Source organism: Mauremys reevesii, linkage group 1 (genome assembly GCF_016161935.1).
Source record: "Mauremys reevesii isolate NIE-2019 linkage group 1, ASM1616193v1, whole genome shotgun sequence".
Classification (NCBI taxonomy): domain Eukaryota; kingdom Metazoa; phylum Chordata; order Testudines; family Geoemydidae; genus Mauremys; species Mauremys reevesii.
In genome coordinates, this window is record NC_052623.1 from 355,540,739 (window position 1) to 355,565,444 (window position 24,706).

At 58.9% G+C, this 24,706-nt stretch overlaps 1 protein-coding gene across 1 annotated transcript in view; it reads right to left on the reverse strand.

Moving 5' to 3' along the window:
• Positions 1-24,706, reverse strand: part of LOC120380356 (cadherin-related family member 5-like) — a 41,927-nt gene that overhangs the window by 3,045 nt on the left and 14,176 nt on the right. Inside the window, exons 9-14 of the mRNA XM_039498054.1 lie at positions 24,448-24,554; positions 24,133-24,333; positions 22,833-22,964; positions 19,868-19,946; positions 18,945-19,138; positions 2,161-2,181 (exon numbers count right to left, since the gene is read on the reverse strand). Coding sequence (XP_039353988.1) covers positions 2,161-2,181; positions 18,945-19,138; positions 19,868-19,946; positions 22,833-22,964; positions 24,133-24,333; positions 24,448-24,554 — 734 coding nt within the window. The remainder of the gene's footprint in view (positions 1-2,160; positions 2,182-18,944; positions 19,139-19,867; positions 19,947-22,832; positions 22,965-24,132; positions 24,334-24,447; positions 24,555-24,706) is intronic.

Genomic DNA, 24,706 nt, shown 5'->3' on the forward strand with positions numbered 1-24,706 from the left:
GAGGGGTTCATGATGTGGGGTGCTCAGGGCTGGGGCTGAGGATTAGGGTGCAGGGGGATGAGGGCTCTGGCTGGGGCTGAGGGTTTGGGGTTGGAGGCTCAGGGTAGGGCAGCCTGCCTTGCCAGTAGTGGTGAAGGGCAGGCACTAGGACCCTGCGGCAGCAGACAGCAAATCTGCTAGGAGCCCTCCGGGCAGCAGGCAGGAGAGGCGCGCTGCGTTCTGTCAGGCAGGGACGCAACACAACGCGGCGGAGGGGGAACACACGGAGGGGGTGGCAGGCGGGGCTGGGACCTGCTCCAGGCAGGTCGCGCGGGGAAGACCTGCGGTGGCCGGGGCCGATCCAGGCAGGACCGGGGGCGGGGGGGGGGGGGCGGGAAGAGACCCAGCGCCAACTATTGCTGGAGCAGGGTGCCCAGCCCTGAATATTGCTGGGGCCCGGGCCCCACACAAATATATAACCTGCCGCCCATGAGCGCTAGGACTGGCCGTCTGCACAGGGCAGCTCCCCACCCCCAGGCTGCCCCGCCGCGCCGCACACGGGAGGGGGAACTAACCACGCTGCCAATAGCAGCTCCAGTTCAAGGGGGCTCCCTCCCAGCCCCGACATGGAGACACCGTGCCAGAGACCGTGACCGTGACCGGACCGTGCCACTGGGTGCAGAGACAGCTGAAATTCACCAGCCCAGCCCGTCACGGCTGGCGAGACGTTTCCAAAGCCCAGTGAAGGGTGCATCTGGTTTGCCCCCTGTGGCACACCCCGCCCCCGCAGGAGATGCCCCCCAACTCACGCTCGGCTCCTGCGCCACCCGTCATTCTCAGTGACCAGGCCCATGGCCTGGCTGGCTGAGGGACACTCCCCAGAGCTTGTTGTAGGCACCGAGTATCTAAGGGGACGTCTACACTGCACTGGGTCTGCGAGCCCAGGACAACTGACTCCGGCTCGCGGGGCTGGCGCTCCGGGGCGAAAAAGAGCCGTGTAGACATTCCCGCCCCGGCCTGAGCCTGTGCTCTGAGCCCCACCCCGCAGCCGGGTTTCAGAGACCGAGCGGGAACATCTCCCCTGCTCCACAGCACGAACCGAGTCTGGAGACCTGGGGGCTGAGACTTGCAGTGTAGACGCACCCAAATGGGGAGCCCCTCTCCGGCGCCGGTGCCCGCGCTATGCACCAAATGAAGCCCCATCTCCTTCAGGATGCCCCCCCTCTATATTACGTGCGTCCCACACCCCCATTTCTCACTGCCCATCCACACGGTGCTGGCTGCCAGCTCCACAGCCCGGCCCTGGCGCGGCCCTGGCGAGAGGACCCGCAGGGCTGGGGGCTCGTGCCGGCCACAGGGCTGAGCCTGGTGCTGCCAAGGGGAGCCCAAGCCCTACAACAAAGGTGTGGGATCCGGCAGAGGTTGCTGCTGCGGTCCCCACCGTGCCGCCTGCATCCCGCGGTCCCCTCTGCCCAAATTCACCCCAGGGCAGCTCCCTGGCACAGCCCTGACCACCGTGAAAACCAGGGCCCAGGGGTGGGGGGAGACTCCCAATGCGGCAGCCAGCCAGACACGTTTGGCCAGGCCCTCCCCTTTCTTTACAGGCCACGGCTCCTGGGGCGAAGGGACGGCGCTCGGGCCAAATGAAATGCGACGGCGGGAGGAAGATGAGGGTGGGCCCATCGGCCAGGGGCTCTGCCAGAATCACGTCCCACGCTGGGACGCCCGGGGCGGAGGCTGGCTCAGGAGGGAGGGGGCAGGCCCCTCACTCTGCGATGCCACAGGCTCCCCAGGATGCGGCTGTTTCCAGACCCCGGCCGTCGCTCGCCAAGGCAGCCCCTGGCCAGCCCCCTACTGAGGGGCAGCGTCTCCCCCCAGGGGCGGTGGGGAGAATAGGCCATGGCCCTGCCCTCACTCCCCCTCTCCCAGCGAGGGCTCAGCTCAGGTTGCCGGCCTGGAGCTTGGGGCCCAGGCCAGCGGGCAGCCCGGGGTGGCTTGGGCTGGCGGTAGCCAGCTGGTCCCCGGATCGGGGCGGTTTGGCTGGGGCTCCTCCGACTGCAGGGAGAGGCTCTGGCAGGCAAAGGGGGGCTAGGGGGTGGGGCCTCAGGAGGAAGGGGCGGGGAGCTAGCCACCCTGAAGTGGGGGTTCACCCGCTGCCCATGCTCCCCGCTGTGCACTCACCGGCTGGAACCACTTTAAGCTCTGTCGGGCAGCAGGGCGAGCAGAGGGCGAGAGAAAGAGAGAAGCACAAGGCATGAGAACGCAGCGAAACAGCAACACACTCAGGCCGTCACATGCCAAGGCCTCTGGCTGCAATGCCGGGTCCAGGGGCGGCTTCATCGGGGAAGGGAACTGACTCATTTGCTCTTGTGTGGAAGGCTGGTCAGCACAGCCGGGGGCAATTACACCCATTTTACAGGTGGAGAAACTGAGGCCTGAAGCCATGCTGGGATTTGGCCGTGGAACATACAGCAAGTCAGTAGCGGGGATCTAAGCAGTGTATCTCATTCCCTGCCAGGAGCCGGGATAGAACCCAGGAGTCCTGGCTTCCAACTCCCTGCTCTAACCATTCAACCCCACTCCCAGCAGTGGGGATAGAACCCAGGAGTCCTGGCTCCCAGCCCCATCGGCTCTAACAAGCTGACCCAGGTTGGGATCGCTCCTGTTCCAATCCACCAACGGACCTGCCTGCAGTGGGGCAGGAGCAGGCCCGCACGGTTTGGGGAGGACGTGGTATTCCTAACAACTGGCGTCCCTGCTAGTGGAGAGCAGCTGAGAGACAGGGGTGAGGGGTCCCCAGAGCTGGGGGAGGGGCCAGGCCGTGCCAAGGATGATTATGGACGAGGCCCTACAGCGAAGGAGTGGAGTGAAACAGGAGAACAGGACAGAGGGACAGTGAAAAGCAGAGGTGCCGACTCTGTGGGTGCTCCGGGTCTGGTGCACCCACGGAAAAAAAATGGTGGGTGATCAGCACCCCCAGCCACAGCTAATCCGGCAGCGCCCCCCATCAGCTAATCCGGGGAGCCGCCACCCAGCTGGCTGGGGACCCCAGCTCGGGGAGGAGGCTCACCCAGGCAGGGCTGCACAGTGCAGCGCGGGCGCCTGGGCGCGGCTCTGAGCCCCGGGTGTGGCGCCGTTACCCCAGGTTCACGCTGCAGCGCGGGCGCCTGGGCGCGGCTCTGAGCCCCGGGTGCAGCCGCCGTTACCCCAGGTTCACGCTGCAGCGCGGGCGCCTGGGCGCAGCTCTGAGCCCCGGGTGCAGCCGCTGTTACCCCAGGTTCACGCTGCAGCGCGGGCGCCTGGGCGCGGCTCTGAGCCCCGGGTGCAGCCGCTGTTACCCCAGGTTCACGCTGCAGCGCGGGCGCCTGGGCGCGGCTCTGAGCCCCGGGTGCAGCCGCCGTTACCCCAACCCCTGCACTTCCCTCCCACCAAACCCAGCCCTGCGCTGCCAGTGTGCCCTGCCACACCACCCCCTGCCCAGTGCGCCCCACCCCCTTATGCCCAGCAACCCCCATGCCCAGTGGCTCCTCACCCAGAGATCTCCACCACAGATCCCTATGCCCAGCGATCTCTCACCCATAAACACCCCTGCACTGCCCAGCACCCCCTCACAGCCCCCCCACTGCCCAGCCCCCCATATTCCTGAGGGAATTCAGCGCCAGAAAATTAAATTCTCTGCCCAATATTTTAAAATTCTGCATAATTCTGCAAATTTTGTCAATAAATAAATGTGGAGGCTCCAGCCTGGCAGTGGGGATCACCCTGCAGCCTCCCCCCTCCCCGGAGAGGGACTTGGCAGTGAGACACCTCGGTGTGCAGGTCAAAAGGCCACAGGAAGCGTTTTACATGAGGGCCGGGATGTCAGCCATGCCCCCAAATCCGTCTGAATGACAAAAAAGAAATAGCTGATGCCAAGGGCTGAGGTCAGCCCCCATGCAGGCCCTTGCCTGCCCCCCTTCTGGCAGGGCATGTGGGCGGGAGAGGGGAGGGGGCAGGTACAGCGGGGGGCTGCTGGGAACAGCTGCTCCCCCCGGGGCCCCCAGCCTGCTCCCCGGGAGGCCCCAGTGCGTTCGCTGCTCGCTCACTGCGCCAGACAAAGAGCCCCCTCCCCTGCCCCCCCGCCAAGTCCCGTGCCCAGCTCTACCCCCAGCCCCGAGCTCGGCTCCCCCCTCTCTTCCCAGGCTCCAGGTATCCCCCCCCACCCCCGCTCTGTTCCCGGCCTGGCTCCCCCCTCTCTTCCCAGCCTCCAGGTATCCCCCCCCCGCTCTGTTCCTGGCCTGGCTTGGCCTGGCTCCCCCCTCTCTTCCCAGCCTCCAGGTATTCCCTCCCCCCAAGCTCTGTTCCCGGCCTGGCCTGGCTCTGCTCCCCTTCTCACTCACAGGCAAACTTTTGCTCCTGGCCCAGTTATGCCCGGCCTGAGCCCGAGCCCTCAGCCCCGGAGGAGTTAGTGGACGGTGGGGAGAGGCCAGGGGGTTGGGTGAGGGATAAGCCAGCCGGCCCGGCACGGGCGAGGGGCTGGAGAGGAGTCCGCGCTGCACCCAGTGAGGGTGGTGCCCCAAATTTTTGGGTGCCCTACACAGCCAGGTGTGCTGCATACGCCTAAGGACGGCCCTGAACCCAGGTTCACGCTGCAGCGCGGGCGCGTGTGCGCGGCTCTGAGCCCCGGGTGCAGCCGCCGTTACCCCAGGTTCACGCTGCAGCGCGGGCGCCTGGGTGCGGCTCTGAGCCCCGGGTGCAGCCGCCGTTACCCCAGGTTCACGCTGCAGCGCAGGCGGGTGTGCGCGGCTCTGAGCCCCGGGTGCGGAGCCGTTACCCCAGGTTCACGTTGCAGCGCGGGCGCCTGGGCGCGGCTCTGAGCCCCGGGTGCGGAGCCGTTACCCCAGGTTCACGCTGCAGCGCGGGCGCGAGGGTGCGGCTCTGAGCCCCGGGTGCAGCCGCCGTTACCCCAGATTCACACTGCAACGCGGCGCCTGGGCGCGCCCTGAGCCCGGTGCGGCGCCGTTACCCCAGGTTCACGCTGCAGCGCGGGCGCGTGGGTGCGGCTCTGAGCCCCGGGTGCGGCGCCGTTACCCCAGGTTCACGCTGCAGCGCGGGCGCCTGGGTGCGGCTCTGAGCCCCGGGTGCGGCGCCGTTACCCCAGGTTCACGCTGCAGCGCGGGCGCGTGGGTGCGGCTCTGAGCCCCGGGTGCGGCGCCGTTACCCCAGGTTCACGCTGCAGCGCGGGCGCGTGGGCGCGGCTCTGAGCCCCGGGTGCGGCGCCGTTACCCCAGGTTCACGCTGCAGCACGGGCGCCTGGGCGCGGCTCCGAGCCCCGGGTGCAGCCGCCGTTACCCCAGGTTCATTGTGCCGCCTTTACCCCTAACCCCTGCACTTCCCTCCCACCAAACCCAGCCCTGCGCTGCCAGTGTGCCCTGCCACACCACCCCCGGCCCAGTGCGCCCCCCCCCCGTATGCCCAGCAATCCCCCTGCCCAGTGGCTCCTCACCCAGAGATCTCCACCACAGATCCCTATGCCCAGCGATCTCTCACCCATAAATACCCCTGCACTGCCCAGCACCCCCTCACAGCCCCCCCACTGCCCAGCCCCCCATATTCCTGAGGGAATTCAGCGCCAGAAAATTAAATTCTGTGCCCAATATTTTAAAATTCTGCAAAATTCTGCAAATTTTGTCAATAAATAAATGTGGAGGCTCCAGCCTGGCAGTGGGGATCACCCTGCAGCCTCCCCCCTCCCCGGAGAGGGACTTGGCAGTGAGACACCTCGGTGTGCAGGTCAAAAGGCCACAGGAAGCGTTTTACATGAGGGCCGGGATGTCAGCCATGCCCCCAGATCCGTCTGAATGACAAAAAAGAAATAGCTGATGCCAAGGGCTGAGGCCAGGCCCCATGCAGGCCGTTGCCTGCCCCCCCTCTGGCAGGGCATGTGGGCGGGAGAGGGGAGAGGGGCAGGTACAGCGGGGGGCTGCTGGGAACAGCTGCTCCCCCCCGGGGCCCCCAGCCTGCTCCCGGGGAGGCCCCAGTGCGTTCGCTGCTCGCTCACTGCGCCAGACAAAGAGCCCCCTCCCCTGCCCCCCCGCCAAGTCCCGTGCCCAGCTCTACCCCCAGCCCCGAGCTCGGCTCCCCTCTCTCTTCCCAGCCTCCAGGTATTACCCCCACCCCCACCCCCGCCCCAGCTCTGTTCCCGGCCTGGCTCCCCCCTCTCTTCCCAGCCTCCAGGTATTCCCCTCCCTCCCCCCGCCCCTGCTCTGTTCCCGGCCTGGCCTGGCTCTCCCCTCTCTTCCCAGCCTCCAGGTATTCCCTCCCCCCAAGCTCTGTTCCCGGCCTGGCCTGGCTCTGCTCCCCTTCTCACTCACAGGCAAACTTTTGCTCCTGGCCCCGTTATACCCCACCTGAGCCCGAGCCCTCAGCCCGAGAGGGTGAGTGCACAGTGGGGAGGGGCCAGGGGGTTGGAGGAGGGATAAGCCAGCTGGCCCAGCACCGGGGAGGAGCTGGAGAGGAGTCCGCGCTGCACCCAGCGAGGGTGGTGCCCCAAATTTTTGGGTGCCCTACACAGCCAGGTGTGCTGCATACGCCTAAGGACGGCCCTGAACCCAGGTTCACGCTGCAGCGCGGGCGTGTGTGCGCGGCTCTGAGCCCCGGGTGCAGCCGCCGTTACCCCAGGTTCACGCTGCAGCGCGGGCGCCTGGGCGCGGCTCTGAGCCCCGGGTGCAGCCGCCGTTACCCCAGGTTCACGCTGCAGCGCGGGCGCCTGGGCGCGGCTCTGAGCCCCGGGTGCAGCCGCCGTTACCCCAGGTTCACGCTGCAGCGCGGGCGCCTGGGCGCGGCTCTGAGCCCCGGGTGCAGCCGCCGTTACCCCAGGTTCACGCTGCAGCGCGGGCGCCTGGGCGCGGCTCTGAGCCCCGGGTGCAGCCGCTGTTACCCCAGGTTCACGCTGCAGCGCGGGCGCCTGGGTGCGGCTCTGAGCCCCGGGTGCAGCCGCCGTTACCCCAGGTTCACGCTGCAGCGCAGGCGGGTGTGCGCGGCTCTGAGCCCCGGGTGCGGAGCCGTTACCCCAGGTTCACGCTGCAGCGCGGGCGCCTGGGCGCGGCTCTGAGCCCCGGGTGCAGCCACTGTTACCCCAGGTTCACGCTGCAGCGTGGGCGCCTGGGCGCGGCTCTGAGCCCCGGGTGCGGCGCCGTTACCCCAGGTTCACGCTGCAGCGCGGGGGTGTGGGTGCGGCTCTGAGCCCCGGGTGCGGCGCCGTTACCCCAGGTTCACGCTGCAGCGCGGGCGCGTGGGCGCGGCTCCGAGCCCCGTGTGCGGAGCCGTTACCCCAGGTTCACGCTGCAGCGCGGGGGTGTGGGCGCGGCTCTGAGCCCCGGGTTCAGTGGTGTAGCCAGGTTCTAAGTGTAGGGGGAGCAAACATAAAAAAGGCGCCTCCCTTAGCTCCTCCTCTGGTCTTGCCCCCCCTGCCCTGACTCCGCCCCCTCCTTCCCCCATTGGATCCCTCCCCAAGTCCCCACCCCCAGCCCCGCCCCCTCACAGCCAGGCCTGGGGAAGAGATGCCCCTGTGCAGCAGCCTGGGCACGGTGGGTCCGGAGGCAGCGCGGAGCGGGCAGTGCCCGGGTGGGCAGCGCGGCCCAGGGGCATGGGCTGCCGGAGACACGCGGCGGAGAGGGGCTGCGGAGGCGAGACTTGTCCCAGGCAGGACAGCCAGCGGACAGGGGCAAGGAGCTGGTCAGGGTCCCCCAAACCGATAAACTTCCCCGGTGCTGCTGGGGAGCCCCACGCCTCTCCCGCTCAGCTGCGCTCCAGCGGCTTCTTCCTGGTGGGACGGCGGCCGCCTGGCCAGGAAGGAGTCATAGAATCATAGAATCATAGAATTCAAGATCAGAAGGGACCATTATGATCATCTAGTCTGACCTCCTGCAAGATGCAGGCCACATAAGCCGATCCACCCACTCCTGAACTAATTCTCTCCCCTGACTCTGCTGTTGAATGCTCCAAATCGTGATTTAAAGACTTCTAGTAGCAGATAATCCACCAGCAAGCGACCCCTGCCCCATGCTTCGGAGGAAGGCGAAAAACCTCCAGGGCCACTGCCAATCTACCCTGGAGGAAAATTCCTTCCCGACCCCAAATATGGCGGTCAGCTGAACCCCGAGCATGCGGGCAAGACTCTCCAGCCAGACCCTCTGGAAAAAGGCTAACAATATCCCAACATTGACCCTTTGTACTAATTACCATTGTGGCACGTTATTGATCTATTGACTAAACCCGTTATCCTATCATACCATCCCCTCCATAAACTTATCTAGCTTAATCTTAAAGTCATGGAGGTCCTTCGCCCCCACTGTTTCCATTGGTAGGCTGTTCCAGAATTGCACTCCTCTGATGGTTAGAAACCTTCGTCTAATTTCAAGCCTAAATTTCCTGACTGACAATTTATATCCGTTTGTCCTCGTGTCCACATTAGCACTGAGCTGAAATAATTCCTCTCCCTCCCTGGTATTTATCCCTCTGATATATTTAAAGAGTGCAATCATATCTCCTCTTATCCTTCTTTTGGTTAAGGAAAACAAACCGAGCTCCTCAAGTCTCCTTTCATACGACAGGCTTTCCATTCCTCGGATCATTCTAGTGGCCCTTCTTTGTACCCGTTCCAATTTGAATTCATCCTTCTTAAACATGGGAGACCAAAATGCACACAATACTCCAAATGAGGTCTCACCAACGCCTTATATAACGGGACTAGCACCTCCTTATCTCTACTAGAAATACCTCGCCTAATGCATCCCAAGACCGCATTAGCTTTTTTAGCGGCCACATCACATTGCCTACTCATAGTCATCCTACAATCAACCAGGACTCCTAGGTCCTTCTCCTCCTCCATTACTTCCAACTGGTGCGTCCCCAGCTTATAACTAAAATTCTTGTTAGTCATCCCTAAATGCATAACCTTACACTTCTCACTATTGTATTTCATCCTGTTACTAATACTCCAGTTTACAAGGTCATCCAAATCTCCCTGGAGGATATCCCGATCCTTTTCCAAATTGGCAATACCTCCCAACTTTGTGTCATCCGCAAACTTTATCAGCCCACTCCTACTTTTGGTTCCGAGGTCAGTGATAAATAGATTGAATAAAATCGGACCCAAAACCGAACCTTGAGGAACTCCACTGGTAACCCCCCTCCAACCCGACAGATCACCCTTCAATACGACCCTCTGCAGTCTCCCCTTTAACCAGCTCCTTATCCACCTCTGGATTTTCATTTCGATCCCCATCTTTTCCAATTTAACCAGTAATTCCTCATGCGGTACCGTATCAAACGCCTTACTGAAATCAAGATATATTAGATCCACCGCATTTCCCTTGTCTAAAAAATCTGTTACTTTCTCAAAGAAGGAGATCAGGTTGGTTTGGCACGATCTACCTTTCGTAAAACCATGCTGTAATTTGTCCCAGCTGCCATCGGCCTCAAGGTCCGTAACCACTCTCTCCTTTAAAATTTTTTCCATGACTTTGCATACTACAGATGTTAAACTAACAGGCCTGTAGTTACCCGGATCACTTTTTTTCCCCTTTTTGAATATAGGAACTATATTAGCTAATCTCCAGTCAAACGGTACAACCCCCGAGTTTAGAGATTTATTAAAAATCATCGCTAACGGGCTTGCAATTTCACTCGCCAATTCCCTTAATATTCTAGGATGAAGATTATCCGGGCCCCCCGATTTACTTCCGTTAAGCTGTTCAAGTTTGGCTTCCACCTCAGATACTGTAATGTCTACCCCCATATCTTCATTCCCATCAGTCCCTCTATCACTTTTCCTTAGCCCTTCATTAGCCTCATTAAAGACCGAGGCAAAATATTCGTTCAGATATTGTGCCATGCCAAGATTATCCCTAATCTCCACTCCGTTTAAAGTTTTAAGCGGTCCCACTTCTTCCTTCTTGGTTTTCTTCCTATTTATATGGTCGAAAAACCTTTTGCTATTGGTTTTAATCCCCTTCATCTCCACCCGGCTCTTTGCCTTTCTCACTGCTTCCCTACACCCTCTGACCTCAATAAGGTAGGTTTCTTTGCTGATCCCTCCCATTTTCCACTCCTTGTACGCTTTCTGTTTTTTCTTAATCACCCCTCTGAGACACTTCCTCATCCAGCTCGGTCTAAAACTGCTACCTACGAACCGTTTTCCCTTTCTCGGGATACAGGCCTCTGACAGCTCCTGCAACTTCAACCTGAAATAACCCCAGGCGTCATCCGCCTTTAAATCCCTAAATATGTTAGTCCAATCCACTTCCCTAACTAGTTGCCTCAATTTAGTAAAGTTAGCCCTTTTGAAATCGTAAACCTTAGTCTCAGATGCAATTTTGTTTATCCTTCCATTTATTTTGAAACGAATTAGCTCATGATCGCTCGAGCCAAGGTTGTCTCCTACAACTATTTCCTCAACAAGGTCCTCGTTACTTACCAAAATCAGATCTAAAATGGCATCCCCCCTCGTCGGTTCAGCAACTACTTGATGAAGGAATTCATTAGCTATCACGTCTAGGAAAAGCTGAGCCCTATTATTATTACTAGCATTTGTTTCCCAATCTATATCCGGGAAGTTAAAATCTCCCATGATCATACAGTTCCTATTAGTATTTACATCCTTAAAAACATTAAAGAGCTCTCTATCCATATCCAGGCTAGATCCCGGCGGTCTATAGCACACTCCAATCACTATCCCAGGGGACGCTCTAGTAGTTTTCTTCCCCAATGTGACCATTGCCCAAACAGACTCTGTATTATCCATTGCATTGCTAGTTATTTCGTTACTTTTCACCTCATTATTGACATACAATGCTACTCCCCCACCTTTACCTTTGTATCGGTCTTTCCTAAACAGCACATACCCTTCCATACCTGTACTCCAGTCATGGCTACCGTTCCACCATGTTTCGGTTATTCCTACAATATCCGGTTGTGACGTTATTGATATATATGGGGACCATATAGAACATGGGTTGCAACCAAGGTCCTGTAGTGGCACCAAATCCTAAGTAAAGGGGGTCATGTAAGGTGTCTAAGATCAGGTTCCGGGTTGCTGGTTATAATTATGCTGTCTGTATGTCTGTATCATTTTTAGTTGAAGTTATGAATGTTGGCTCGATGCTGTCAGTATTTCAAGTTTGTGCTGTGCTTCTGGGGGAAGCCTCCCAGACAAGCTGGTGTTAGCTCTGCCTAGCCTGTTTGATGGCCCATTAAGGACCATTAAGGACACAATGGACCCATGGAGAGAAGGCAGACACGCCTTGTGACTCAGCAAAGTATGCAGGAACTGGCCCATGTGACTCCAGGCTCCATGTTGCTGTGATTTTCCACAGTGAAGACAAAGGGATTCTTACACCTGGAAAAGTCTATATAAGGCCAATGCCTCATCTCCATCTTGTCTTCAATCCTGCTTCTGACCTCTGGAGGGACTTTGCTACAAACTGAAGCTCTGCACAAAGGACTGAAGGACCCATCCCAGTGGGGGATGTTTTCCAGAGACTTAAATTGAACCTGCAGTTTATGCCATCACTGCTGCAAGCCTGAACTAAGAACTTTGCCATTACTGTATGTAATTGATTCCATTTAACCAATTCTACCTCTCTTCTCTACCTTTTTCCCTTTGTAAATAAACCTTTAGATTTTAGATTCTAAAGGATTGGCAACAGCGTGATTTGTGGGTAAGATCTGATGTGTATATTGACCTGGGTCTGGGGCTTGGTCCTTTGGGATCGAGGGAACCTTTTCTTTTATTGGGGTGTTGGTTTTCATAACCATTCATCCCCAGGACGAGTGCACTGGTGGTGATACTGGGAGACTGGAGTGTCTAAGGAAATTGCTTGTGTGACTTGTGGTTAGCCAGTGGGGTGAGACCAAAGTCCTTTTTGTCTGGCTGGTTTGGTTTGCCCTAGAGGTGGAAAAACCCCAGCCTAGGGCTGTGACTGCCCTGTTTAAGCAATTGGTCCTGATTTGGCACTCTCAGTTGGGTCCCGCCAGAACCGCTCCGTCACAGTGGCGTAGTCGGCAGGATCCACAGAACCAGGTCAATTAAGCTTTGGGTCAGAACCCCACGCTATCCAAAATTTAAATGTGGGATTGAGAGTTTGGTTGGTTAAAGATCAGTGACCATGAGACAAAAAGCAAGGAAGCTGCAAGCCTTGAGAGACAGCCTGCAGTTTGATTATGAGCAAGAACTGGCAGAAATTCGAATGGAAGAGAAGCAAGTCTTGGCCCAGCTGGAGAAAGAGGCGGCTGAGAGAAAGAGAGAGGCTGCTGAGAGAAAGAGAGAGGCTGCTAAGAGAGAAGAAAAAGCTCGTAAGGGACGTCTGGAGGTGCTGGCTGCTGAGGAGGAGACTCGCAAGGTGCAGCAGGAGACTCGCAAGGTGCAGCAGGAGACTCACAAAATGCAACAAGAAACTGCTAGACTCCAGCTCCAAGTCAAAAAAGCAAGGGAAGAACGGCAGAAACTGTATCCTCTTGGAAATCCAGTTTATAACTGTGTTGATATATGGGGTTACTCTGGGCAGTTTTCTATGTTTAACCAGTTTTGCTATGGCTGGGGAGATGGGAGTTCTAACCTGGGGAGAAATATCTGTTTGTCTGTGCAAGAAAGCAGTTTGTCTGGGAATGAAGTTTCTGAATGTCTGTCTAATGTCTCAGAAGTGAATCTGGAGTTAAATCAAGAGCAGAAAGATCTCATTGGTGAGGAAAATGTTTCTCAGGAGCAGATTAAAGTAGATGGTCAGGTTAAATCCCTAACTGAGGAAGGAGAGGGTAAATTTGTAATGGGTAATGGATTGGTGGCTAGTGCAGCTTGTAGAAGTAAACCTGAAATGGGTAACTGTGATTTGCTAAAAGTAGCTCAGTGTAGTGAAAAGAGCAGCAGCTTATCTGTTGGGAGAGGCAATGTGCCTGGTAGGGAAAGTTTGCAGGAGCCTAGGCAGCCTTGTGAGCTGATGGCTTTGTCTAATCAGCAGTTTGGGAAGGGAGGGATAGTGGAAGATAAGTTTCCATATCCCTTACCTGTTTCCTGTGTGGAGAAATGTGACAGTGAGGGGAATGTGCCTGTCTCTGTCAGGGGTATTGACTTGCCTATGAAGGGGGCTACCTCAGTCTCCAAGCAGTTGTCTGTGAACAGCCCTGTGTGCTGGGACAAGGGAAATGAGATCCCAAGCTGTGTGTCTGGTGAAGGAGAATGTGTCTCTGGCTCTTCTGTGTCTGTGGAGCAGACAGAAGGTGCCTGTCAGCCTGTAATGGTTAAGGGTGATTCAGTTGTCTCAAAGTTGGTTGTAAATACAGCTAAAGCCCAGGAAGGGAATGGTCCTGAGTTTGGGTCTGCTGGGGAGAATGGCACTGTGACTAGGTTGCATCCAGTTAGTGTCATAGCAAAATCCCAGAGAACAGACAATTCTGGTGCTTGTAGTTTGCCAGTTGCTAATGTGTGGTTGGAAAAGGGTGCAGCAACTCTGTCTGATCAGGGTGATACCCCAGCCAGGGCACAAGGAGAGCATAAAGATGATTTAATTGTGTTACCGACTGACAGTTTGACAACTTGTAGCAAGAAGGAAAAGATTCCTGAACTTGTTCATGGCCAAGGGAAGGAGACTACTTCTGACCTGTTATCTAGAAAGTCTGTAGCATCTGTGGTTGCTCAGGGAAGTGTTCCTTTAGAGCAAGCCCTAGGTGAAGAAGGGAAGGGAAGAATTTCTGAGAGGGGTGAATTGCTGCTTAGAGAAGCTCCTAGGGAAAGGAATCCTCATGGTAGCCTGTGCAAGCAGTTTACTGCAACTGAAGGGTGTAAAAGTGATTTAATCAAGAAAGTTTCAGTTCCTAACAGCCAGAAATTTTCTGTTGTGAATGGATCCACTGACTTTCCTTTTGAGAGATCCAGTGTGGGCAGCTTTGAAAAGGTCTCAGGTGGAGTAGAAGCTGTTAAGGAAGTTGAGCAGCCCTATAACCACCTGGCTGTGTGTGGCCAGCTTGTTGGGGAGACAATGCTGTTGGGACAGGAATGTCTCCATGCTGAATCGGTAAGTGAGCAGTCTGTGCTTCAGGGTCTGAGGACAGATTCAGTTACAGGTTTTTCAAAGCAGAACAGTTTTATGGCTGAATGCTTGAGGAGGCAGGGGAGAGCAAGCCAGCTCTCACCCTCAGACTCTTTGGATTTGTGTGGTATCTCTGTAAGACAAAGTCCAGCCGTGGAATCCATAGCAGCTAAGAAGTTAAAAGCTAGTGTCTGTGTTGATGCGAATTACTTGGCTGGCAGGGAGAAGAAAGACTTGCTAATAGCTGTTAGCACAGAGGGCCCACCCCATCAGCCGGTGATCTCTGTTAAGCAAGAGAAATCAGGGTTTAATCCTGCAGGACAAGAAGGAAAGAGAAGACTGAATTTTGCAAAGGGAAGCCACAGGTTAACCCTAAAATGCCCAATCTCCAATGGTATTGAGCCAAGGGTATGGCATGACAAATATGATTGTAAATGGACACTTGCAATGAATTTGTTGTTATTGCTGATGCTAATTTTTGTAACTAATGTGTTGCTATTGCCAAGGACTGTAACAATGTACAATGTGCCTAATCTTTTGGAAAATCCCTTAAACATGTTGAAAGAAATACATGAAAACACACTTTATGTTAAAGGGCCTTGCTATACTGATGTTTCACAGTTAATGCCTGTAAACAGTGTTGGAACTTTTCACAGGGGAAAATACATTCCAGACCTGATGTGCTGTATGAGAGGGGAAACTGAGGCACACTACCATATTGCTTTCATGGCTAAATGCCAAGATTCCTGTTCTATGAACAACATCAATATCTACATTGGTGTAATGTTAATTGGGTTCCAAACATTGGCCAAAGCTGGTATGGATAAAGTAGCTGTTTTCTTTAGCTCTTGGCAAGATCACATGAAACATACAGGAACCATGCTGCAAAAGCTAACCAAGTTATACCTTAAGTTTGTAAAGAGATCCATTCATGTGATTGAACATGACTTTGATAAACCATTTCGGTTATACACTGGTGCGGCCTCTAGCCCAACACTAGCTGTAGTGAGACAGACCCAAGGAAAGGGGGCTCTTGGGATGCAGTCAGCGATGTTTTGTCATCCCTTCCTGCATCAATTTTGCGTTGGGGGTGTGACGTTATTGATATATATGGGGACCATATAGAACATGGGTTGCAACCAAGGTCCTGTAGTGGCACCAAATCCTAAGTAAAGGGGGTCATGTAAGGTGTCTAAGATCAGGTTCCGGGTTGCTGGTTATAATTATGCTGTCTGTATGTCTGTATCATTTTTAGTTGAAGTTATGAATGTTGGCTCGATGCTGTCAGTATTTCAAGTTTGTGCTGTGCTTCTGGGGGAAGCCTCCCAGACAAGCTGGTGTTAGCTCTGCCTAGCCTGTTTGATGGCCCATTAAGGACCATTAAGGACACAATGGACCCATGGAGAGAAGGCAGACACGCCTTGTGACTCAGCAAAGTATGCAGGAACTGGCCCATGTGACTCCAGGCTCCATGTTGCTGTGATTTTCCACAGTGAAGACAAAGGGATTCTTACACCTGGAAAAGTCTATATAAGGCCAATGCCTCATCTCCATCTTGTCTTCAATCCTGCTTCTGACCTCTGGAGGGACTTTGCTACAAACTGAAGCTCTGCACAAAGGACTGAAGGACCCATCCCAGTGGGGGATGTTTTCCAGAGACTTAAATTGAACCTGCAGTTTATGCCATCACTGCTGCAAGCCTGAACTAAGAACTTTGCCATTACTGTATGTAATTGATTCCATTTAACCAATTCTACCTCTCTTCTCTACCTTTTTCCCTTTGTAAATAAACCTTTAGATTTTAGATTCTAAAGGATTGGCAACAGCGTGATTTGTGGGTAAGATCTGATGTGTATATTGACCTGGGTCTGGGGCTTGGTCCTTTGGGATCGAGGGAACCTTTTCTTTTATTGGGGTGTTGGTTTTCATAACCATTCATCCCCAGGACGAGTGCACTGGTGGTGATACTGGGAGACTGGAGTGTCTAAGGAAATTGCTTGTGTGACTTGTGGTTAGCCAGTGGGGTGAGACCAAAGTCCTTTTTGTCTGGCTGGTTTGGTTTGCCCTAGAGGTGGAAAAACCCCAGCCTAGGGCTGTGACTGCCCTGTTTAAGCAATTGGTCCTGATTTGGCACTCTCAGTTGGGTCCCGCCAGAATCGCTCTGTCACACCGGTTTCAATTCTCGGACCAGGAGCTCCAGTTCCTCCATTTTGTTACCTAAGCTTCTCGCATTGGTGAACAAACATCCTAATTTTTGCTGTTTGGCTCCTCTCACCCTTTTCACCCAACTTGGTAGGGACACAGTACTACCAGTATGACCTGTCGGTCTAGTATCCGTCCCCGCCATCTTCCTTATACCTAACCGTCCCCCTCTGGCTATATCTGTTGTTATCCTGTTGTTCTCACTCTCAACGTAGAAATTTGGCGTGGAGAGTACCTGGACCTCTCCCAACCGTCTCCCCCCAATGTCTAGTTTAAAGCTCTTTTAATCAGATGAGCCAGCCTCCCTCCTGGAGCGCAGCTGAGCGGGAGAGACGTGGGGCTCCCCGCTGGCGGCAGGACACGCCACATGTGCCTGGGGGCAGGAGGCTCTGCAGGGAGGACAGCGTGCACAGCCGGGGCACTGTGTGTGATCCTGCGGCGCGGCCGGGGCCTGCTAATGATGGCTGCGGCGATGTTGGGGCTGCGCTGAGCGTGGGGCGCGATGGCCGAGGAGCCGGCCCCCTCGCTCCTCTGGCCGCACCTGCTGTCCCCCTCCATGGCTCCTCTGGCCGTGCTGCCCCCAGCGCCAGCCCGGCAGGTGCCGCTTTTGAAAAATGTGTTGAGGGGAAGTGGCTGCTTCCCCTGCACCCTGCTAGCTACGCTACTGTCCGGGTCCAGCTGCTGTTACCCCAGGTTCACACTGCAGCGCGGGCGCGTGGGTGCGGCTCTGAGCCCCGGGTGCAGCCGCTGTTACCCCAGGCTCATGCTGCAGCGCGGGCGTGTGGGCGCGGCTCTGAGCCCTGGGTGCAGCCGCTGTTACCCCAGGTTCATGCTGCAGCGCGGGGGTATGGGTGCGGCTCTGAGCCCTGGGTGCAGCCGCTATCACCCCAGGTTCACGCTGCAGCACGGACGCATTGGCGCAGCTCTGAGCTCTGGGTGCAGCCGCTGTCACCCCAGGTTCACGCTGCAGCGCGGGCGCGTGGGCGCAACTCTGAGCCCGGGGTGCAGCCGCCGTTACCCCAGGTTCACGCTGCAGCGCGGGCGCCTGGGCGCGGCTCTGAGCCCCGGGTGCGGAGCCGTTACCCCAGGTTCACGCTGCAGCGCGGGCGTGTGTGCGCGGCTCTGAGCCCCGGGTGCAGCCGCCGTTACCCCAGGTTCACGCTGCAGCGCGGGCGCGTTGGCACAGCTCTGAGCCCCGGGTACAGCCGCAGTTACCCCAGGTTCATGCTGCAGTGTGGACGCGTGGGCGCAACTCTGAGCCCCGGGTGCAGCCGCCGTTACCCCAGGTTCACGCTGCAGCGCGGGCGCCTGGGCGCGGCTCTGAGCCCCGGGTGCAGCCGCCGTTACCCCAGGTTCACGCTGCAGTGTGGAAACTCAAGCGCGGGCTTGGACACAGGGAGTTCACAAGCCCGGTTCCCCCCGCCCTGGGTTTACAATGCGGTAGCGACGTCCCCGAAGTGTTCAAGTAGAGAAGCTCTGAGTGCCCCCAGCCCCAGCCCCGTCCTCACGCTGCCCTCTGCCCAGCGGTACTGGGGTCCCGGGACATGTCTGTCCAACACAGAGCCGGAACAAGGGCCGGACACCCAGCACCTACTTCCCTCTGCTGCCCCTGCCTGGCCCTGGGCGCCAGGCACTGGACTCCTGCAGCGAGGAGTTAGCAGAGACCGGGGCTCTGTTAGACCCCTGCCCGGAGCATCGCGCAGCGTGCGCTCTCCAGCTAATCACCCCCAGTGCCCTCGAGGGCAGGCAGAGGGCGAGACGCAGCACTGGGCTCGGTGCCCACCTGGCACATCAGGCTGTCACTGGCCACGGGCGTGACGCCCCCGAGACGGGGTACCCGCTCTCCCTGGCATTCCTCCAGCCGGCTCCCAACTCCCAGCCGCCGGGGGTAGGAGACAGGGACCCGGCTAGGGGCAGGGCACATCCTTTTCTCCTGCCAGGACCGGGGTCTCCTGCTGCCCAGCCTGGGGGAGGAGGTGTTGGGAAAGCACCAGGCCCACCCCTGCACCCTCCTAGCCTGGCCTCAGGAGGAGACCTGGGTGGGGAAACAACAGCGGTGGACCCCACCCATCCTGCCGGCCAGGGCTTCTCCAGCTCTCACGGACCATCCTCTGCTGGATCGACCAGCCCTCCTACACACCCCAGCCTGCCGGGGCAGGATCCCCCAGGATCCGGGGGGCCCTGATGTAAGCAACAAAGTATGGGTTGTGCCGGACATCTGGCTGGCGGACGTGTGCCCTGGACAGCCAAGGAGCTTCAGTAGACAGGGGCCACCCCTGAAAGCCCCCCCACGGTCTCCCTCATGGGAACGGCTGGGCTGTCTCCAGTCCCACCAATGGGGCCCCTCCATACGTCAGCCGGTGCCCTGCCCTGGCACTGCCCCCCCCCACGCCCAGGGGGAATTTCTCCCCACAGAACACTCTCCACGGGGCAGGCTTCTGAAAGTCACCCTCAGCCGCACCGGGGAACAGCCCTAGGACTCTGCAGGTCCCACGCGGGCCAGGCAGCCAGGGTGAGCCCGGGCACAGGCCGGCCTGGGCTTCCGGGGAGGAGTCCGAGGCAGCTGAACTTGCCCCCTGCCCTGGTGAGAGCGCCCAGGGGGCTGGGCCAGGGCCCCTGGCAGCCCAGCGCCCCCCCAGTGCCTGCAAAGCCAGCAGAGGTGGGAGCAGGGGGTATGCACGCTCCGGGGGTCCTTACCACGTTGGGGTGCTTCTCGATGGCCAGGGAGGCCCTCTCCAGGGCCTGCTGATGGCGCTGCCTCTTCTTCATGGCGTGCATGAGGAGGAGGAGGATGGCGGCGGTGAGCAGCAGCAGCGCCCCCAGGCTGCCAGCGAGGATCCCCACGTCCAGCGGGCCCTGGCTCTGCCCGGCTTCGGAAGGGTCCACGGGGGCTGCGGGGGGAAGGGCAGGGACCCGTTCCGAGAGGGGCTCCCGCAGCAGCCGTCACAGCTGGGACCCTGCTCGCCCGCGCCCTGGCTCTCGTGTCTTGCAGCCGACCTCCCGGCCGGGATGGGGGAGGGCTCTGGGCCCCCGCCCCCCCGCTGCGGCGACCGTCCCCTTGGTTTCCTGGCAGCGGGGCTGGAAGAGCTGCCCTCGGGGGAGAGGGGAAACTCCCCAGTGATCTCCTCTGGGGACGCATGGGTCAGTGCTGATGGGGCCACTCAGGTCCCCATGGACCAGGCCATGGGAGGTGTGTGACTCCTCCATTTGGGGAGGCTGGGTGCATCTGGACCATGGCCCTGCCCCAAGGCCCGCCCCCCGCTCAGACTCCTCTCCCCAAAGCTCCACCCCCAGCCCCCAAGGCTCCTCCCACCCGCTGCTAGCGCCTCTTTGCCCCCTCCCCCAGGCCCCACCCTCTCCCACGAGGCCCCCATGCGAGCAGAGCAGGGACGGGGAGAGGCAGAGGGAGGGCGAGGCCTCGGGGGGAATAGGACGAGTGGGAGCAGGGCCTCGGGATGGTGTCCCCAAAGGTGGCAGGCCAGCTGTTTGGGGAGGCCCTGGCCTCTTCTCCCCGCCGCCTGGGGACCAGACTGCACCCCCAGAGCTTCGGCTGCCTGGCCTCAGCTGGCCACATCCCTGGAGACAGACCCGGCCCACGGGGCATCCCGCCGGCTCCGTACCTGCCTGGCCCGGCCGCAGCACCTCCACATTGACCGTCGTGTTGGTGGTCTCCCCTGATTCCTCATCTCGCGCGATGACCTAGGCCGGGAAGCAACACTCAGTATCCCCAGTGCTGAGAGAGCGCCCCAGTGAGCCAGGCACCTGGGAACAGGCCCTCACAGCCGCATGCCCAGGGGGCGAGGCCTCCACAGGGCTCCGTGCAGACTTAACACCTCTGTTCCAGGTAATCGTATCTTGGGTTTATACAACAAAGGAGGCAGCAGGGTCTAGTGGTTAGAGCAGGGGGCTGGGAGCCAGGACTCCTTGTTTGTTCCCATCTCTGAGAAGGGAGTAGGATCGGTGGGGGTTAGAGCAGGTTGGGGGAGAGAGTCAGGACTCCTGGGTTCTGTTCTCACCTCTGCTACTGACTCACTGTATAACCCTAGGCAGTTTGTGCCTCAGTTTCCCATCTATAAAACAAGGACAATTGATCATATCTACCACTTCTCCCTGTGTGGACGTGGGGGGAGGAGTAGACATGATGTATCTTGATTGGAGTATGGCTTTTGACACTGTCCTTTGCAGGGAAACGTGGTCTAGATGCAATTACTATAAGGTGGGCACACAACTGGTTGAAAAGTTGTACTCAGAGAGCAGCTATCAATGGTTCGCCCAGAATGGGCAGATGTAACTAGTGGGATTCTTCAGGGGGCTGTCCTGGGTCCAATATTTTCATTAATGACTTGGATAATGGAGTGGAGAGTTTGCTTATAAAATTTGCAGATGACACCCAGCTGGGAGGGGTTGCGAGCACTTTGGAGGACAGGGTTAGAACTCAGAATGAGCTTGACAAATTGCAGAACTGGTCTGAATTCAACAAGATGAAATTCAATAAAGACAAGACCAAAGCACCACTACAAACGGGAATAACTGGCTGTGGGTTAGTGCTGCTGAAAAGGAGCAGGGGGTGACAGTGGCTCACACATTGAATATGAGCCAGACATGTGACTCAGTTGCAAAAACAGGCTAATTCATTTTGGGGGTGTTACAGGAGTATTGTATGTAAGACACGGGCTGTAATTGTCTCTCTTTACTCTGCGTTGGTGAGATCTAGCTAAGTGCCCTGTCCAGAAAACAGATTCTGCCAGAGAGGCACTTTAGTTCTACCTTTCATCCGCCAGGGGGCGCTGTGGCACCAGAAGCGGGCACCTGGCTCAGGGCTGGAGCAGCCAGCCAGAGAGAGGGGGAGGCTGCCTTCCCCATGGGGCCAGGAGAAGAGGCACAGGATCTGGAGGAGGGACCGACAGCACGGGGCACACAGGGCTGCGGAGGGATCACACAGATTGGGGTGCAGAAGGACTAGTGGGGGACAGAATGGGGCAGGGGCACAGAGCTAATGGGGTAACAGCATTGAGCCAGGGGCTGAATGGGAGTGGGGGTGCAGGGCCACATGGGAACAGGGGGTGGCTGGGTGGGGGTGCAGGGCCACATAGGAACAGGGGGTGGCTGAGCAGGGCTGCCTGCGGGGGGAAGTGGGGTGATTTGCCCCGGGCCCTGCAGGGGCCCCCGTGAGAATATAGTATTCTATAATATTGCAACTTTTTTTTGTAGAAGGGGCCCCCGAAATTGCTTTGCCCCAGGGCCCCTGAATCCTCGGGCAGCCCTGTGGCTGACTGCGGGTGCATGGACACATGGGGACAGAGGCAGAGGTGCCTGACTGAATGTGAGAGGCTGGGGTCAACCAGGGTCTGCATGGGGGAGGCTTCCCAACTCCCTAACAATCCCTCTGCTCTCCCCCCGCAAATAGTTCCATACTTCTCCCCTCCCCCAGCCAACAATCCTTCAGCTTCACCTCCAGGTTCCCAGCAATTATTTCCCTCTCCCTCAGCTCCTCCATTACCCCTGATTCCCCCAAGGCTTTGCACTGCTTCTGAGGGCGGGGGAAAATATGGTTCTGTATTGTAGATTAAGGGAATTCCTCCGAGTTCTGTATGCCCCGTAAGGAATCTCTTTGTCAAAAAAACATTCCCTGAATCTTTTTAGTTGTCTGTATCGTTACAGACATACTTGCCGACAGGTATTTTGAAATAAATTACCAAATTTCCAAAATAATTGAAACTGGCGTGATTATATTGTAGTATTTTGACAAATAAAATATGCAGAATTTTGCAGAATTTTAAACTTTTCGGCGCAGAGTTTTAAACTTTTCGGTGCAGAATTCCCCCAGGAGTTGGAGCATTATAAAGAGGATGGGGATCAGGTGTTCTCCATGTCCGCTAAAGGTAAAACAAGCAGTAATGGGCTTAATCTGCAGCAAGGGAGATTTAGGTTCGATATTAGGAAACCGTTCCTTACTGGAAGGGTAGGGAATCGGCTTCTAAGGGAGGTTGTGGAACCCCCATCACTTGAGGATTTCACGAAGAGGTTGGACAAACACCTGTCAGGGCTGGTCTAGGCTGACTCGATCCTGTCTCAGCGCAGGGGGTCCCTTCCAACCCACCATTCTCTGAGTCCGTAACAAAGCCGCGCGCTGGCACGGGGCTTGGGGAGCGTCACGTGAGAACGGTCCCTGGGACGCATTCTGCAGCCCGTGCTCAGGCAGGGCTCCCAGGACCTGGTTTCGCTCTGGAGATCTCTGCCTGCAGTTACCGCTTGTGACGTCACGCCCACTCGCCGCCGCAAGGACAGCGATCTCACAAGCAGCTCAGGACCTCAGCACAGCCTCGCATTGCCCAGGCAGAGCAAGGAGCCAGTGGGACCTGCAGGCCCCCGAGGAATCCACGAGGAGCCCCGCGAATGCAGCCTTGGCCGGAGCCAGTCAGCGTCCAGAGAAGGCAGCGAAGTCCCCAGGCCCCGCGCCCAGGGCTCCCTGCTGCCGGGGCAGTGGGGGATCTGCTGGCAGGACGGGGCCCCTCCCCAAGCACAGACGTCTGGGACGGTCTGTTGGCTCCCGGGGTGCCCGGGAAGGGCGGGCGCAGCTCTTACCTGCAGGAAGTACTGCTGGAGGGCACGGAGCCGGTCGGCTCGGGCCACGAGGAGCCCGCTCGGTGTGATCTGGAAGAGCTGGGTGTGGTTGGACTGGGGCGTCAGGCTGTACCAGACCTTTGGGTTGAAGCCCTGGAGCAGCACACGGGATGGCAGGGTGAATGCGGAGGGAGGGAGGATGGGCGGCCCCCAGGGCTGGGCGAGGGGCATCCCTGGGAACCCTGCAGGGGCAGGCCCCAGCGCCGGAATCTCACGGGGGTGGGGCGGCCGAGCAGGCACAGATTCGTGAGGGGGGACGGGACTGTGAGACAGACCCTGCTCCTCGTCCCCCGGCGGGAACCATGGGGCCAGTCTCACCTCTCCCCATTCCTTCCCTCGCGGGGACCAAGTCTGCCCCCTCCCCACCCATGGAACAGCCCCCAGCCCCGTGGACCCCCGGGTTTAGCAGGAGGCCAATTGCCCGGAGGGCAGGGAGTTCCCCAGCCCCACGCTGGGCGGAGACGCACTGGCTCTGCTGCCCCCCGGCACCGCACGATGCCCGGCGGCAGGGCTGCTCGCTAAGTGCTGCCCGTGCCCAGCCAGCCAGCACCAGGCTGCAGCCGCCTGCAGGACACTCAGGGTCCCGACTGGGTCGGCTCCTTGACTGTGAAATGTGGCCCCGTGCCACTGATCGCCACGGAGCGGACGGGCGCCAGCCGGGGACCTGGCCGAAGGGTCAGGCACAGGCAGCCATAGGGGGACACCTGGCCGGGTGTTCTCCCTTAGAGCATGTGCACGAGTGGGCATCACCGCCCGGCTGGCGGGGGGGGGAGCAGAGGGCACGGGCCCTGGGCAGGGCAGAGGGGGCAGGGGTCACGGGCCCTGGGCAGGGCAGAGGGGGCCGGGGGCACGGGCCCTGGGTGGGGGGGGAAGGAGGCACGGGCCTTGGGCAGGGTGGGGGGGGCAGGAGGCACGGGCCCTGGGCAGGGTGGGGGGGTGCAGGGGGCACGGGCCCTGGGCAGGGCGGGGAGGCAGAGGGCACGGGCCCTGGGCAGGGCGGGGAGGCAGAGGGCACGGGCCCTGGGCAGGGAGGGGCAGGGGGCACGGGCCCTGGGTGGGGGGGGAAGGAGGCAGGGGCCCGGGGCAGGGTGGGGGGTGCAGGGGGCACGGGCCCTGGGCAGGGTGGGGGGGTGCAGGGGGCACGGGCCCTGGGCAGGGAGGGGCAGGGGGCATGGGCCCTGGGCAGGGTGGGGGGGCAGGAGGCAGGGGCCCGGGGCAGGGCAGGGGGGCAGGTAGATGCGGCTGCCTTGGAGTGACTCACGTCGGGGAAGTCGGCGTCGGCGGCCTGCAGCGTCAGCACCCGGCCGCTGTACGTCAGCACCAGGGCGGCCAGGCCGGGCTCCTCGCGCACAAAGGCCTGGTACCGGGGCCGGCTGAAGCGAGGCGGGTGCACGTTGGCGGCCAGGACCCTCACCCGCACCTCCGTCACCACGTACTTGTTGGCATCGTTCACCTGCGCGGCCTAGGGAGGGCAGAGAGGTGGGGCGGGGGCGCCAGGCTGAGGCTCGGGACCAGACTGTCCCACCCAGGTCCCCGTGGGTGCCCGAGCCCGGAGCCCGGCCCCAGCCCGACCTACCATGACGCTGAGGCTGAAGGTGGGCGTGTGGCTCCGGCTCTCCGCGGGCCGCAGCATGGTGATGGCGCCCGTCACGTTGTCGATGTGGAACCTGCCGTGGTCCGTCCCTGAGGGGGGAGAGGAGACGAGGTCAAGGAAGGGGGCGGCTCTGGATTGTGGCCTTCCCCCCGGAGGGGCACTGCGCGCCGGGCACCCTGGCTTCCTAGAGCCATGGGGTGCCACCCAGAGCCACAGGACATGGGTGCCACCCAGAGCCACA